Source organism: Gallus gallus, chromosome 8, assembly GCF_016699485.2.
Source record: "Gallus gallus isolate bGalGal1 chromosome 8, bGalGal1.mat.broiler.GRCg7b, whole genome shotgun sequence".
NCBI lineage: Eukaryota > Metazoa > Chordata > Aves > Galliformes > Phasianidae > Gallus > Gallus gallus.
Window position 1 is genome coordinate 4,885,034 of NC_052539.1, and position 16,385 is coordinate 4,901,418.

The window sequence follows — 16,385 nt, forward strand, 5'->3', positions numbered from 1 at the left end:
GGCTGGGCGAACAGCATCCTGCTCCTTTATTCAGCTATCTTTGCACATCCTCTCCCCCCACTCTGAAAGATGCAAGAGACTGAAGGGGTATCCCTAGCACTGCAGCTTTCACACTGAATTTTTTATATCCACTCCATTGGGACGACAAGGCACAAAACAGGTCCTCCCAGCTCCAAGGGTTTAAGGGTATCACTTTGAAAGGCACCCCTACTGCTGTTACATTTCTTGTGTTTGTGCCTCCGACCATCATTTCCTACTCAACAGGACACTGCCCCCACTCTCTGAAGGATGATGCCACGCAGATCTTACTGCCTCGGACCAATTTCTCCCAGCTATCACTTCTCACACACACACACACACACGTGCCAGGTGTGAGAACCAGCACAGGCACTAAAACCCACTGCTTGGCTCTGGCAGCGTGGAAAAACAAAATCACCAGCAGATCAGCCAAATAACCAGGTGGGAGCAGTAAGGACAGAGGCAGGACAGACAAGGTACTAAACCTGCCCAATGCTCCTGAGCGCCTCGTTAAATTGATTTATGTTTAGCTAATTGAGAAAATGACTCTAACTACACAATCCAGGCCCTAATTCAGAAAGGCCCGAGCTTTTTAGTGTCTCTACCTGCATCTTAAAAGGCATGATTTAAACCCTGCAACTAACAGGCTGCCAAAGGCAAGGATTTGAAGGATCTGATGTTCTGTCATGCCGAGGGGGTGAGGCTTGGCTAACCTCTCCTGTTACTTGGTCTTTCCCCACTGACGTACAGGTTTGCTGCTGGGACATAAATCAGGGTAAATGATGAAGGAAACCAGTCTCGTGCCCCATCAAAGGAGCCAACACTCGCTTTAATAGGACCATGCAGACAAGCCTAAATAGGGCACTTAACAAGCATGTGGTTTCCATTATACCAGCCCACGTCTCTATGGCCCTGCCTGCATTGCCACTGGCAAAACCCTTTGTCCCTTGTACCCACACCTGCCTATATGCACAGAGTTAGAAAAGGGACCATGATACAATACCACAGTGTCAAACATACAATCTCTGGGCTGAATCACGCCTGCTGGAAAAATTTATCTAGCTCTCAACCATCCTATGAACCTTTACACACAGCAACGGCAGGCATTAGAGCAGAGCACAGAGATGTCTTAGCCAGTATTATCCCAAGCCTCCATGTCTACACAGAAGCACACTCACGTACTAAACTAAGACCAAGGACTACTCAACAGATCCCACACAAGGCGAGCCTGATAAAGTAACAGGCCTCAGGCTGGGACAATCCATACTGTGAGGGTTTTCATTCAAGTTTGAACCTTTACAGAGAATGGAAAGTCTACACAGATCCTGCAGTCCTAAGCAAAAAATGCACAACAGTGGGTCCCAGCACGGAGGTCAATTTGGAAGTGCTCTGCCCCTATCTCTGGACCTAGAACTTCTCCTGAATAGGATGGCTCTCCTATCAGCAATCCCATCTAGCATGTTCTTGATACTGCTTGTCAGGAAATGCACTACCCCAACTACTCTTGCTAGACTATCCTAGTCTGTCCTCTCTCTCTTTAGGTGGGATATGGGCTCAAAGCAAAGACTTCAGAATGTTGCAGAAGGTATTAGGGAGAAACACAGCTACCCTATGATGAAGCCTCTCAAGAGCTCAACATAGCTGGCTGGATATACAATCAAACTGGGGACTGTCCAAGTGTTTTACACCACACACTAGACATCCATGGGAACCCTAGACTGCTGGAGCTAACGCTATTTTGTCTGAGCCATGACCATCTGTGCTCACTTAAACGTGTCTTGACAGAGGAAGGAGCATTAATCCCAACATCCTGGCCAAACTGCAACATGGGCAATTATATTGCACTCTTTTAACACACTCACAGTGGCGTACATTGGTGTTTTCCACTTCTTCCCACAGCGGAAATGCTGTAGCCCAACACAGGAGAAACCAAATCCCCTGTGCTGAGCCCTGCAGTGCTACTGTCAGGTATCACTCCATTGCCACGGTGTTCAACCCCAGCACGTTTCACATTCAGACTTCTACCTGTACAAGCAAGAGGCCCTCACTTAAAAATCTGCCTACCTGCTCTTGGCTTCATCTGAATTCTGCACTTCTGAAGAGACACAACGTGCTGAGTGGACAGTGCACCTGCCTTTGATGCATGCTAACAACAGCATTTTATTGCCAAATTCAATAAAACGTGTCGACCGCTACAAAGGTAGAAAAGGCTTTCGTTTGAAGAGCCTCAATTCCAACTGCTCTGTTCCCTTCAAGTTAAAAAAAAAAAAAAAAAACCAACAAGAAAAAAAACCCAACTCCTCTGTTGCACCAAAATCATCTCCTGGCATTTCTGACCAGCACACATGTTGTTACAATTATGACTGGACTGCTTGGCTCCGGCATAGGGGGAATGTTAAACCGGCACACTGGCACCCATCAAAACATTTGCAAATTTCCAAAGTGGAACTGACACCACGGTAGTGGTTTATATCACACGTCAGAGAAAGGCTTCATAACTCAGATCAAACAATTTAACTCTTCGGCTTCCTGCCTACAGAGAGAGAGAGAGAGAGAGCAACCGAACGCTAGGCTGCCTATTGTTATTCCATGTGGCCGTTTCACACGGCGTGCAGCCAGTTGACTTCATTTTGCAAGCTCAGAAGTTAAATACAGAGAGAACTGGCCAGGACTTCGATGAGAGACTGGTGAGAGAACAGAAACTGCTGATTCAAACAGTAACATTCTCCCCAAGAGGCAGAGACAGCACCGGCACTATCAGCGTGGCACATGAGAATTATCCATCTTTTAAGCCTTTCTAATGGATATAAGCTTACTCTGCTTCAGAAAACTCATATTCCTCCGTAGTTATCAAAGAGATCTTCAGATTTCCAACTTTCCACCTTTTTTTGGTTTGAGGGATTCAGACAATAACCACGTTGGTATTAACAACAAGGTGCAATGAGTGGGTCTATTTCAACACGTTATCCTAGCAGAGAACCACAAGTTACAACCCAAAGCGTATGCATTTGTACCTTGTAAACACCATCACAACTCAAATCTTCTGTCAGATGCTCTTTATGTCCCTCGATGAGCTGAATATAACCTTAATGAGGAACAGACTTACCCAGGAAGACTTAGGATTCGCTTGAGGAGCAACTAGGGACAGCTGCAGGGGATGGAAACAAGAACAGTACAACCACATTACTATTGCACTTACCAGTAACCAGTTCTGAAAACCATCATCAGGTTGCTACAAGCTGCTCTGTGACTGCAGACAGGGCAAAGGAAGCCTGTCACCATTTTATTTTATTTTATTACAAAATGCAATCAAATATTTGGTTGTTAGGCCTACTTTTTTCAGCAAAATATCAGGGGAAGAAGTCTATCAGCAGCACAGCAGTGTTTCCTGTGCATCTCAAAGGTTGCTTCGGACTTTTCTAACTTCAGCCAGTCCTAATCATGAGTTTTCTCTAGAAATATTTATCCTCCTTTCTCCAGTGTATGGGAGGCACCAATAGAGATTTTGCACTGCTGTCTCAGAGCACAGATAGAAGACAAAACTCCTGCCAAGTTGTATCCTGCCATGCCTTTGCCCCATACATTTTCATACTTTGGAACAGCCTTCTTCAAGGTTCTACTTTCACACAGAGGAAACTTGCCAAGGGACGTATGTGGTTCTGTCATTTATCACCTCCCGTGGAAAAACACTCTTGGATACGGGTATTAGTATCAGATATCAAAACTGAAAGCAAACACACCACGTAGAAGATGCACTGATTTATTAATAGAATAAAAATGAAATGTAGTGACATATTTGTTTCCACTATTAAAGCCACAGAGACAATTGGCGTCTCATTTATACACTTGATGGCATCGTTCAGTAACTCATTCATAAACTCTGACGCGTTCAGGTCAGGTATTACAGAAAACATTGCTACAACGAAAGCAGCTTTCCTCTGTTACGAAGTGGATAGTTGCAGTGTCCCCAAGGTTTGCAGCTGCACCAGTCTCTACTGGAAGCTTTGGTATGTCCTCTGTTTTAATTCCTGAGACTTTCTCCACCTGGAAGAGTTTTCTAAAGCCTTTCAGCAGTAACAGAGGGAAATAGCTCAACTTCTTGTGGGGTACAAACCCACTCTTCAGGCAACAGAATGCACTGATCATTACAGGACAATGGGCTCAATTCCAACATGCTGTGGGAATTATTCATCACGAGGTCCCTGCTGATTAGTAGCTTTTTGAGGCAACAATGATAGAGGAAAACGTTTATAATGGAATAGTTTTAATCATAATTCTGTTTTCTTTGTTTCTACTTCTGCATCATACGTTCTGCCACGTCTTAAACTGTCACCCATTATTTTTGTTAAATCATAGCTGCTATGAGTTCATAGACAATTTATTATCGATATACAGCTTTGTGTGATCTAGCACTATCTGAAAGAAATAGGAAGCAATAAATAGGAAATACAATTAACTTTGCCATTTCCCCCAATATATGAATATCCCTTAAATCAGGTACAGGTAACAGTATAAGCAATGAGGATAATTAAAATATGCACTTGGGTTTCGCTGGATTAAAAACCATTGAAAACTTATCCCTTATGGATACAAAGGAAGATAAACATCCCACTGCATCTGTCAGGAGACAGAACGTGTCTAGAAGCAGAGTAAGTCACAAAGTTTTCTCCTGTAGATACACATCTGTTTCACACTGTTTGGAACAGGCATCTGTGATAGTGATATGCAGAAAAGCCTTTGGAATAAACCTTACTGTTTGCCTCCGAGTGTCGTATGTGGAAGGTACAAAACCTCATGAAGAGCTGGGCACTAGAATGAGAACCTAAGAGAACAAAATGATAAGGACAGATGGTGAACCCCAAAAGAGGTGTTTCTTAAAAACCAAGAATAAAAAAAAATAAGAAAAAAAATGCTCTAAAATGAAGTGCATATTACTGGCATGGCAGAAGCCCAGAGATAACATACAGCCCACAGAAGCCTGCAGAGAGTATCGCATCCATAACCGGCTGGCTTGTCTGAAAGTAGTAGTCATGTATCAGAGCAAGCTGGGGAGTCTCCTGGAGTCACATTTACTGCCTGAGTCTGGTTGTCCATATTGGAGAGGGATTTGGTACCGGAGTTTTCAGACAGCACCAACTGTTCAGAGAGAGCGGGAGAAGCAACAGCGTGGTTAGCATGCTCATTCTCCTTTGTTGTAACAGTGGGAGCTGAGTTTTCTTTAGCTGTCCCAGCACGACTGTGCGACTGGCTGGCTTGTCTCCCTGCTTCTGCCTCCTGCTGCTGCAGCATCCGCTCCACCTCTATCTCAAGTTCCAGATTTTCCTCATCTGCCTCCACTTCCAGCTGCTGCATTAACTCCTCCAGCTTCCTGGCCTTGCGGAGCTCGTTCTGCTGTATGATCGTGCACAGGTGCTCTGTGAGGTGCTCCTTGATCTCTGTCTTGTGTTGGAGATCCAGCTTGGCTGCCACGTACTCCGACTCAGCCTTATCATATCGCTTCCTGCAAAATCAGCATCATTTCTCCTGGGTTAGTTCTCAAAGCACGTTGCAATCTGATACACGGATAGATGCTTCAAGCATCCCTGAAATGCAACATGCTCTGAATGTATTATGCCAGCTATTTCACGATATGCTGCTATGTTAGTTAAAAGGGGGGAAAAAAAACAAACAACCCAGCATGAATGCTTTAAACCATCCTCTTTTGACACACTGGCCTCCATTGCTGCTACGTTGCAAGAGTTAATTTGCTTGTCTGAAACACAGAGATAGAATTGCAACCAAGCTTTTTTACTGCCAGTTTTAAGAGATGCAACACTAGCAGGAGAAAGAAACCATGAGAAGTGGCAGTGTTTTCACACTTCAAATGAACGACTATCCAGTGAACTGCAACACTGTAAAGCAGTTTTGAGTTCTTCCAGTCCAACCAGCAGCACAAGAGATACAGATGCTGTGATGGTGCTATACATACTTACACTCGGATCTGATCTAGATGCATACTCTTCCGGCCACCCAGATACACATTCTCAAAGTCACGAGCTCCATAGATCAACACAGCATCTGACATCAATAGTGATCACAACTTTTGTGTGGCAACAGATGTAGGATTTCATTGTAAGCATTCCCCCAGCACATACCTCCTGCCAGTCTGTGTTTCCTGTCATGGCAAATATAGCCAAAAGGAAATATTCCAAATATTTATTGAGGTCGACGTATCCCGGATACGTAGCACTTTAATGGTTGGTGTCCACGTTAGCAATGCATCTTCAAGCGCATTCACTGAGACTGTATATTAATTCTGCTTAATTATTAGTGAGAGAGATGCAATCTTGCTCATCAGGAATGAGAACAAGACAAGAAAGTCAAGATTTCCCTGGGCCAGGTATGCAAAATGGAAGAGCCAACACTACGCTGGAAGCTTCTGCACAGTTCAACACTTGGGCCAAAATGCCATATCTTCATCACATCGTAATTATTAAAATTCCATTCCACAGTCACTGTCATATGCCATTAACCACGTGTTCAGAATTATTTAACTCTGCACTTATTGACCCACTGGAAAAGATGGGTTTTAGCCCAGGAATAGAAGCCAAGGACTGAAAAAATTGCTTTCAAAAGCACCACTTAAAAGTAGATCAGCTTTGGTTCATAACGTGCAAGAACTACAGCACTGTAATTATGTAACCCACACTTCGAAATCTCTCTCTCACAAAAAGATTTACTAAACTCATCGAAATCACTGTTTCAGAGTTTCATCTCCTCTGTCCAACCAATATCCCTTCTGTTACCCTCACTATAAACTGCTTTCCAAAGCCGGAGCTGATTGTTACGTTCTCTTTTGCTATGAAGCATTTCAAAGAGACACGTTATTAGAAAATTTGGATGAAGACATTTGCAGGAGTGTTCAGCAGTTTCAGAAAGCAGAGTTAAGCCAAGAATACAATGAAATGTTTCCCTCTCGAGGATATGAAATCCAGCATCCATACACACTCAGCTACTGAAACTGCAGTTAACCTTCAATATTTCAAATGGTAATTATGCAACCCAAATTCCTTGCTTTTCAGCTACTACTGCTATTTCTTGAAGACTAATTACCACACTTGTTAGCCTGTGGTCGACATACAGCAGAATTCTGAAGTGGAAATAGACGTTTCACACATTGAATCTTGAACCAAAAGCCACAACCAAACATTTTATTAAACGACTACATAAATATGCTGATGTTTATCTACTGATGTTGTGGTTTGCCCACAGCTAATAGCATGTTCCGATTAATTTCTTGCTCTTAAGGAACTCATCAGAACCACAGTGATTAAAGGCACATTGTGAAGAGAGAATGCTTACTTTTTCCTTCCATTTTTCATCCCAGTTCCAAAAGCACTTCAGCAGAATTCTGTTTTAAGCTTAATTGGTCCCATAGATTCTAGCAGGCCCAGACCTGTCATCAAAAGGCAAGTTTCCCTGAAATGGACTTTCATTTAGGATTTTTTAAACAGATCTGTTTTCCCTAAGAAGAAATAAACAGCCTTGAAACAATGAAGCAGGGCTTAAGGACAGCGGCACAGTTAAAGCAGTAAGTTTGCCTCATGACAGCACGAAGCTGGAAAGCACAGTCTGCAGTCAGAAAAACCCACTTCAGTTTCCAGATTCCAAGGAAAAATGAGGAAATACAAAGCACACTTTTACACAAAGGAACCTAAGCAGACGGTCTGGGGGGCTTTAAATACGCATTATTACAACAACCTAACTCCATTACTGCTTCAGTGAGTAGAAACAGCATTTGCTCAGCATTTCCTCCTCCACTCAGGCAAGGCTGTTCCCTCCTCCCTGTCTGGCACTTACCGGGCATAGGAGTAGTCCAGGCTGGCTTGATCAATGCGGTTCCGCAGGATGCCGATGTCAGCAGACACCATGTCATCTAAAGCTTGTAACTCCTTCTGAATCCTTTTTAGCTTCACCGTTTCAGCTTGAGTTCTTTTGGATCTGCAAAAAGGAAGGTGTTATTTTTCTCTTTGCAAGCCTCTTTTCTTGACACAATGGGCTTCATTACATTTGCAAGGCAACTACCGTTTTTAAGAGCTACTCAGAAGGCTACTCCTTTATGGTTTAAGACCTCTGATCTTACTTAATATCCACAGGGATCTAAAATGTCTGCTATTAAAGGACTACGGCAAAATTACGTAATGACTATAATGAAAGTGCCTAAAATGGATTGTGTTTCTTCACTGAAGAAACACACAAGAAGTTGCTGTATCTAAGTAGCTCTCGGCATAAGGAAACAGGAAAAGGCTTGGGGGGTGAGTAAGAGGGGGAAGGGTATTTAGTCCTACAAATATCCCCTTTCAAAGAAGTCCAGCTAGAAGGGGCCGAAAAGCCACCTAACCTAAGCTTGATTTCCCTTTTGTAAAACCATTCCCAGAAGTCCTGGCCAAATCCCAGTGAAGTCAATGGAAAGTTTTACCTCAAACACAAAGGACTGCAACCAAGTCTTACGCAACCTTTTTCAGCTCAGCCTGTTCATTCCCAAGTTCTGAAAACTGAATGTTGCTGAGGGCAGCAAGCTTTGGTGCACTTCACTCTCAGGCAAACTAAGCGACTTTCAACAAGATTTTACACCAGGTGACTTTGCAACTGTCACTCTTCCTCACCAGCAAAACTGTGCTTCTCAGCCACCGCTTTACCCCAAAGCAGGGGCAGGAAGTGACACCATTTCTCATTTGATCAGCTGATGCAGGTGGACAGAAACAGACATCTTTCAGTACTACTTAGAGCCTGAAGGCCTCTAAGTCTCATCTCAGATGTAGCTTCTTGTCCACCACCTTCCATGTCTTCCTCCCTCTCCTTACGCATTGTCCCACAGTGACTCAGGCCACACTTACTTGTTGCTTATCTCTGCCTGGCAAAAGAAAACAAAACCTTCAGAACGTCAAAGAGAATCTTCTGCACAGTACTGATATTAATTCATCTTTACTACTCAAGAGCTTCAATGGGCAGAACATGACATGTTCCTGGAAGAGGACTCTGAGCCAGAAAGCTGTGCATCACCTTCCTTCACTCAGTGCTATCAGCTGCTCCAATATTCTTCTTAACAAACCTTTCCTTTCTCGCAGTCTTACCTATCTTGCTGGACAACACTGTCTTCAAGTCTGGTCACAGGAAGAACAACAGCTAACAACTCTGAGAACACATGAATTTCTAGGTATTTTAATCAGCCAAGTGTAAAAAACTTCTTAAAGTTTGATAGTTTTCTCCTTTCAACACTTTTCACATACTAGTAAATCAGACCCAAAATGCTTAATCACTCGTGGCAAGCAAGTAATCACAGGGAACCGTCTGTCACAGCTGCTAATTTGTGGAGCAGTAGGTGGAGAGCAAAGAGAGGAAGAAAGAAGGAGATTTTAAAAGAAGATATGTAGATATGTAATTGGTTGCAGATTGAAAGTAACCTCTTTCTCAACCTCAGCCCACACTGCAGCATAGCCCCTCACCTCTCAGCAATAGCTTTGGCCAGAAGTGCCTTCTTGCGTTTATTCTTCTCTTCTATCAGCCGCTGCTCCTGCTGGAGGATCTCCCATCGTGATTTTTCCTGCCTGCTCATTGACAAGAAGATCAAAATTGATAGCAAGTTCAATTCGCTCCCCGTCCTCCACACAACACCAATCTTAAACATCACGTCTCCTGGAGCAAACTCCAAATAGGCTGAAGGAACAATAAACAATCCTCTGCAAGAAGTCATTGAGACCAATAAACATTTTCAGATGAAAGGTGCTGATCAGAACACAGATCTTCACGTGCAAACACGCTGCTGGTTCCATGATTGCTGAAAGAAAGAGCATTCAATACATCCTCAGAATTGGATAGGAATTTTCATTTAAAGGTTGTGCTTCACCACTGGGTAGAAGGAGCTCCAGTTTTCTTACCAGCTGCCATAAGTTATCTGTTCAGTTTGCCAATGCAGCCTCTTTTTTTGAAAGTGCTTTTTCTTATCAGACAGACACTCTGTCTGCTTTATAACAGAGCACTCAGACAATTAAACGGATAGAAAAAAGAGCTGATAAAAAATTACAATGAAATTGATTAACGAGGAGAACATGAATTTCCTTTTATCACTGTGGAAGGAGTTACATGGCTTCCATTTCCTAGGCCACCGCAACTACCGAGAGATATAAGTGATCCCAGAGGATGGAAGGCAAAGCTCTTGGTGAGAGGGGACAACCTGTGTGAACACAACTGGGTAGGATTAATGGGAAACAAAACCTGCTTTGCTGCTTTTCCATCCTGCTTTCCCATCCTTCATGCCTTCTCCTGAGAAGTCCCTGTTCCGTTCCAAGGTCTTGCTTAGTTTAACAATGCCAAAATAACTCAGCTATGTTTATTTTAAAAAAACATTTCTGAACAAGAATATCTCTTCAGACTTCCCACCACTCTACTCCTAAAACCACATACTGAGAAAAATGTTGGATAAGATTTAAATTGGACTGCACAGGCTCGGAGAACTTCAGCAGATTTGTGGGTGGTTGTGGCACCTACATGTCATTTGCTCCCTACACAGCAAAAAGCTTCTCTGCTATGCTTCAACTACCTTCTGACCCCACACAGAAAATGTATTTTTCACCACCACTGGGAAGGAGCTGCACAGTCAGTACACCTGGTGAGCACAGGAATAATTGGGTACTGCTATGTCAAGGGACAGCTTGTTGAAGGGACAGCTCTCTGCAGCTGGGTGATCCCAGCCAGGTGACTGCACAGCCAGCAGCTGCTGCCCCTCATGATGTATCTGTGAGAAAGAGGACATCCTACTGCTGCTGTTGGAACTGGACAGAAGCCTCTCCATTGGGAAGCACTTTTGGTCCCCTCTAAACCCCTACAGGCAGTTTTATCCAGGCAAGAGAATCACAGGCAGAACTGCATTCACTCAGGAAGAAAAGAAAACTTGCACTTGGATACAGGCAGGAAGAAAAACACAGAAGAGGCAAAAGCAAGACATCTCATATTAAAAATGTCTAAATGCAACAAAGGGCAGGCAACAGCTTCCTTCTATAGGCTACTGTCAATATGATGAACAAAGTAACTGCCACATCCAGTCAGACTCCCAGCTGTGCTCTGTACTTTTTCCTTTCTCTCTCTCACAGGTACCAGTCTGATGCTTCAAGGAGAGACAGACACCCCACTATGGGCTGATAAACAGTGAGAACTCAAATTGTGGAAGGTAGAGAACTCTTTAAAATGGAAATTTTTATCTCCTTACCAGGAGATATTAATAAATCTGCAGTAATATGGTGATTTCTATAACTCTGTGTTCCCATTCATAGTGTATCTACTTTCAAAAGGTACAGCTACTTACTGTTGTAGATGCTGGCTTGTCTATGCAACACGATCTGGCTGAGATTAGATCTTCACAAATCATTAAGACAGACCTCCTCGATTCACAGTCCCACTGCTACAGGAAATTATTCAGACAGTCATGGTGCTTTTCTGCATGGATTACATGGCAGAATTTGGTACTGAATCAGGTCTAACCCAACTGACTAGAGATGAAAAGCAAAGGCTCAAAGCAGAGGAAGAAAACATTCCCTCTCAAATCTCCCTATCAGATAAAAGAAAAGTTCAAGATTCAGTTTCACTTTACTGTAAAACAAAAGAAGAAATCCATACAGAATAAAACCAATCCCCCAATTTTACCGACTTACTAACAATTCCACTTTCTTTTTCTCCACTTTGGTGCTCGTCTTCGGAGCGAGGTTCCGGGCACTGTCACTGCCATTACAAGGACCTGCTGGCATCGGCTCCTTCTGCTGATCTCTGCTGTCATGTTGCCTTTGATCTGCTGAAGGATGATGCGGTGCTGGCACTGACTGCTGAGGATTACAAGGTTTATGTTTTGGTACAGACAGCAACTGGTCAGGAGGAACAGAGGCTGCTCCACCCTGCAGTCCCAGCTTCTGGCATTGCTGCTGGAGAGCTTTTTCTCGCTGCAGTTGCTTCCAATTCTTATTTGCAGGGTGGGGACGACGCGGCTGCTCTGGGGGTTCAGATAAATCTGTCAATGGATGAGGGGGAGAAAGAGAATTAAAAGCAGGTCTTAAGATCAGACACAGACTGTAAATTGGCTATGCTGGGTAAGCAAACTGGGGCAAAACCAACCTAAGGACAAGACACGTCTGAGTGTCAAGGGAAAGCATCCCGAGGGAAATCCAGGAGCCTGGAAATGCTCTGTCGGTCAATGAATCGGGGGCTTTAGGGGAACTGAGCATCCGGAACGGGGGGAGGGAGGAAAAAGAGGTTTGTAGCGGGGGACTAAAGGAGGAGCTTCGGGGAGGAGTGGAGGTGAGCCCAGGGGAGAGCCAGATGTAGGGCCAAAGGAGGTCCGGTGGGCAACTCGGGCTTTATAAAGCGAAGAACGGGGGAAGAACAAGGCGAAAACGGGCAGGGAGGCGCACGAGCGAGCAAGAAGACAGGCAGGCGTAGGCACAAGAGATCGGGCGGAGGGGACGGCGAGGAGTGCCGAGGGCCTGCTGGCTCCACCGCACCGTGCCCGGCCCCAGCCGCTCCCCAGCGCCCAGCCTCCAGCCCGGCCGCACTCCGTACCTCGCTGCAGGCGCCGCAGCTCCTCCTGCGTGAAACCAGCCCAGGCCTCAGCACCGGCCATGGCGCTTCCTCCTTCCGCTGACGGGGCAGTGCGCCACGCAGGCCCCGAGGCTGCCCCGCCGCCGCCGCACCGCCCGCATCAGGCGAACGCCGCCGACAGCCCCGGCCGGGAGCGCGGGGGGCCTTCGGGCTACCACGGCGACGCGGTGGGGCTTCGCGTTTCCATGGCGACGCGGTGGCGCAAGATGGCGGCCTGAAGGGATGCGAGAAGCAGGCCGCGGAGGCAGGCCCAGGGCCCCGTCTGCGGGACTCCTTAACAAAGCAGCGTTAAAGCAGCAACACCACGACGCCCCGGCCATTTGTAGGTCAGAGTTAGGCAGTTTCAGTGAGATATTTTCCCCACAGCATCTCAGAACTGTGTTTGTAGGGGCACAGAAAGCACATCTCTGGGACCTGTACAGTAAGGGAGATGTGAGCCCAGGGCATGTGTTCTCTGGCAAATAATTGTGGAGACCTAACCTATACAAAATAAGAAAGAAATGTGAGATTAAATGTGAGAAACGATTATTTCAGTGCTAACAAAGTCAGGTGTCCCTTTCCGGGAGGGATGGGCTCCTGATGTAGCAATATTCTCTCTCTAGCCATGAAAGCATGCATGTTTTCCAGCCAGCCCAAACTGTAGCGGCTGCTTGAGGCCTATCACAGGTCTTGCAGATGAGCCTACCTCCCTCTGGGAGAACATCAGGTGGAACACAGAAGCCTCAGGCCTGGCTGAAGCAGTCCAGTGGGCTGGAGGCTTAAATACATCATCAGCAATAAAAGGGGGGTGTTCTTCAGTGCCTAACAACATCCCTTGTGGTTTCCAGTCTGCGAGGGAGTAGTCAAGCTCTGAAGAATTGCTGTCTCCTAAAACAAACTCATTATTTGATGGCCACGTATGAGTTCACAATTTATTGTGGCGGCACTTCTAACTGCTCCTGCATGACTAACACATCTCATAAATACCAACCCTACTCAGAGGAGATGGAGTCCTGGGCTGCCACTCGCATGCAGGTTTCAAATATTTCTGCTGGGATTTGGCCTTTGGGGAGCAGGCACATCACTATTTTTCACCAGCAGCTTGGTTGTGGGCCAGGGTGAAACAGAGACATGGCAGACATCCAGTGGAGAAGAAGCAGAGCACGTTTATCTCCATTCTGTCATAGACATCACTGGGTCTGTTCATGGTCATCACCAACCAGGGGCTTGAGGGTGCAGGACGGCCCCTCAGGCCGGATTACAGCTTGCTCTGGGAAACTTTACCGAGCACAGAAGAGATTGAATGAGAACCATAATCCTGCCTTGACTCACATGCTCTCAAAATCCAGGAAGCCCAGATAGCAGAACCAGGTGTCAACTGGAATTTTACGATGCATCAGTGCTAGCCAGCCTCATAGGACACTTAATTCCCTTGTAGATGCCTGTACTGGAATCAGGAATCTAAATCTGTCTTGATACCTAAATCCCTGCCATGGGCTGTGCCGAAACCACAGGTACCAACTGAACGAGCCTCATGAAGCACTAACTCCAGACCTCATTCCTGAACCTTAGTTCTTTCTTCTCTTCCAAGTTTTAATGCTGCAAACAAAAATGAAGCACCATATTCTCTTTATTGCAGCAGATATTCCAGGCATAAAACTCCCATGTGTTTTATAGAAAAAGTATAAAGACTTTTGAGTTGTTAACTACAATGCTATAGGCAAAGCAGCAATCTGCTTTAACAGTTTCCATCAGCCAAAGGTTTAATTACCAGCAGTTGGGCCAGCCTTCTCCAGGAACAATTATAACCCAGTGAAGTCATTTCACAGGGCATTTACCAGCAGCAGATTCAGCAAATGGAGGCTGTTCGTGTTCCCTGGCTGATTAAAGGCCTGTGAGCTTAACATGAAACTAATATTTGACACCTAGGAAAAAGTATTTTCTAAGTAAACACAGGTTGGACAAGGCTGAATGAAGAGAAAATAGAAACCTTATTTTCCATTCCCACTTTGGGATAGAGATGACAACCCAAACCTTCCTTTTACATCTGGGGCCAGGTTGGATTTACGTATCATTTTGTGATTCAAGAGCTGCTACCTCATGAGAAGACCTGGTTAAGTCCGTGCCTTCGGTGTCTGTTTTCTGTTGGTCTATTTAGCCTGCTGTCTCCTGAAGCTGCAAGTAGCATGAGATCACATTTTGTTCTTTTGAGATTCCCAGATCATGATGGACTTGTCATCACAGACCGGCAAATCTGACTCTCTAGGGCGGGCCTCAGGGTCAGACCTCAGCTGACATTTCAACCCAGGATGGACACAATTTGTACCAGGACCTTCCTGACACTGGTTTAGTTCAAACTGCATTTTTGTTTTTCAGAGCCAAATCACCATGTCCAGCCAAGCCAGGTTAACGTGTGAGCAAGGAGCCAGCCCTGCCTTTTGAGAATTAATTTCTTCTTTAGAGGACACTTTTCACATTCATGCTATGAAAGTTTCTTTTGCTGATTCTCAGCTGCACTATCCAGGAGGTTCTGAACCTAAGATGAGTAATTAATTCAAGTAATTAACTTCTCAGCATGGCACTGAAAACAAGAGTGCACTTGAGGCCCTCCTCCCCTGCAGCCTGGTGAAGGCAACTGGAATTTTCTTGTGGTCCAGGAGAACATGGATTAGATAACTGAGAGCATAGCATCAGCACTGGTCTCTGCATTCAGCTTCTTTTTTTTTTTTCCAGGCTAAATACCCCCAGAGACTCTCCATTAAGGAACACCAGACACAGAAACCAAGGTGGAAATCAGACTCATTGAGCCCCAGGACCTGATCCAAACCAGCATGCAAGCCTGTGCTTAACCTCAGCCACGTGCTAGAGCCATAGCCTTTAACCAAGCCTCACCAGGGCAGTGCCAAGAAGACGCCTGACTCAGCATCAACATACCTCTAATCCAGCATTAGGAATATGGAGCTCAGCACATAGCAGGATGAGGCTCCCTGTGCCATGAGATAGACAATCACATGGGATAATCACTGTATTACAGGATCTCAGCTCCAGGATAGGCTAACAGAGGTGCTGTGTGCCCCGTTCCGCCTTGGCCTCATCTTCCCAGCATCTGTTCTCCTAAGCTGGAATCAAATGAGCACCATCATTTCTGGCACTGCAGCAGTCTTGGCTTTTTGGAATTTCTTAGAGGGAAAGAGAAACCCACTTATCTAAAGAGCTAACAGGTGAAAAAACTACACTGGAAGACTGCTTCTTAAACCATAGAAACCAGTGGTTTTCAACATCGTTTGATTTGCAGACCTTTATGCATTTCATAGCAAAGAGGTACACTCTTACATAGGAAGTTTAAAGCTATGACCTCATCTCCTCTGAGCCACCATTCACAGAACCCTCAGGGGCAATCCTGTGACCCTTACAGTTTGAAACCACAGCTATTTTACTTCACAAGGGCCAAGTTTTACTTCTCAAATCTCAGTGAAGAGGGGGCATGTACTCCCAGCAGGTTTCTCCTCTCCTTGCAGGATGCTGCAGGGCTACGGGGAGAGCAGCTCTGAACCAAAAGAAAGTCCTGGAGCAGCCAGAGGTGTGGGATGTGAAGATGGTGTGGGGTTGGAGAAGTTCTCAATGCATTCTAGTTTTAACCTTTGTTTTTTCTCCTTAAGAAAAATGCTATTTCCAAAAAATAAAATCTGAACTGAAAGAAAGCTTAGTATGTGTATGGGAACTGTTGAATCACAGCCTGAACCTCTCATTAACCACTTGAGGCG

General features: G+C 45.1%; 2 protein-coding genes and 1 long non-coding RNA gene across 5 annotated transcripts in view; 1 reads left to right on the forward strand and 2 right to left on the reverse strand.

Annotated features, from left to right (window-relative positions):
- Nucleotides 1-3,762: 3,762 nt before the first annotated feature.
- GORAB (golgin, RAB6 interacting) lies at nt 3,763-12,686 on the reverse strand. 2 transcript variants are annotated; one of them, XM_001233950.7, is made up of 5 exons: nt 12,604-12,686; nt 11,710-12,055; nt 9,504-9,605; nt 7,858-7,998; nt 3,763-5,518 (listed from the first exon to the last, which is right to left on the reverse strand). In XM_001233950.7, exons 1-5 carry the CDS (start codon nt 12,662-12,664, stop codon nt 5,047-5,049), a joined length of 1,122 nt encoding a protein of 373 aa, XP_001233951.2. In that variant the 5' UTR covers nt 12,665-12,686; the 3' UTR covers nt 3,763-5,046. The 2 variants fall into 2 exon arrangements, with proteins under 2 accessions (XP_001233951.2, XP_004943257.1); XM_004943200.5 differs by having other exon boundaries at nt 9,504-9,610; nt 11,706-12,055.
- Nucleotides 11,985-16,385, reverse strand: part of METTL11B (methyltransferase like 11B) — a 97,922-nt gene continuing 93,521 nt past the window's right edge. For both annotated transcript variants that reach the window (XR_006930814.1, XR_006930813.1), the window contains exon 10: nt 11,985-12,055. The gene's annotated coding sequence lies outside the window, so the exon portion shown is untranslated. The remainder of the gene's footprint in view (nt 12,056-16,385) is intronic.
- LOC121113424 lies at nt 12,828-16,327 on the forward strand. Its single transcript, XR_005861936.2, has 2 exons — nt 12,828-12,968; nt 15,355-16,327. It is a non-coding gene; the product is annotated as an uncharacterized LOC121113424 (long non-coding RNA).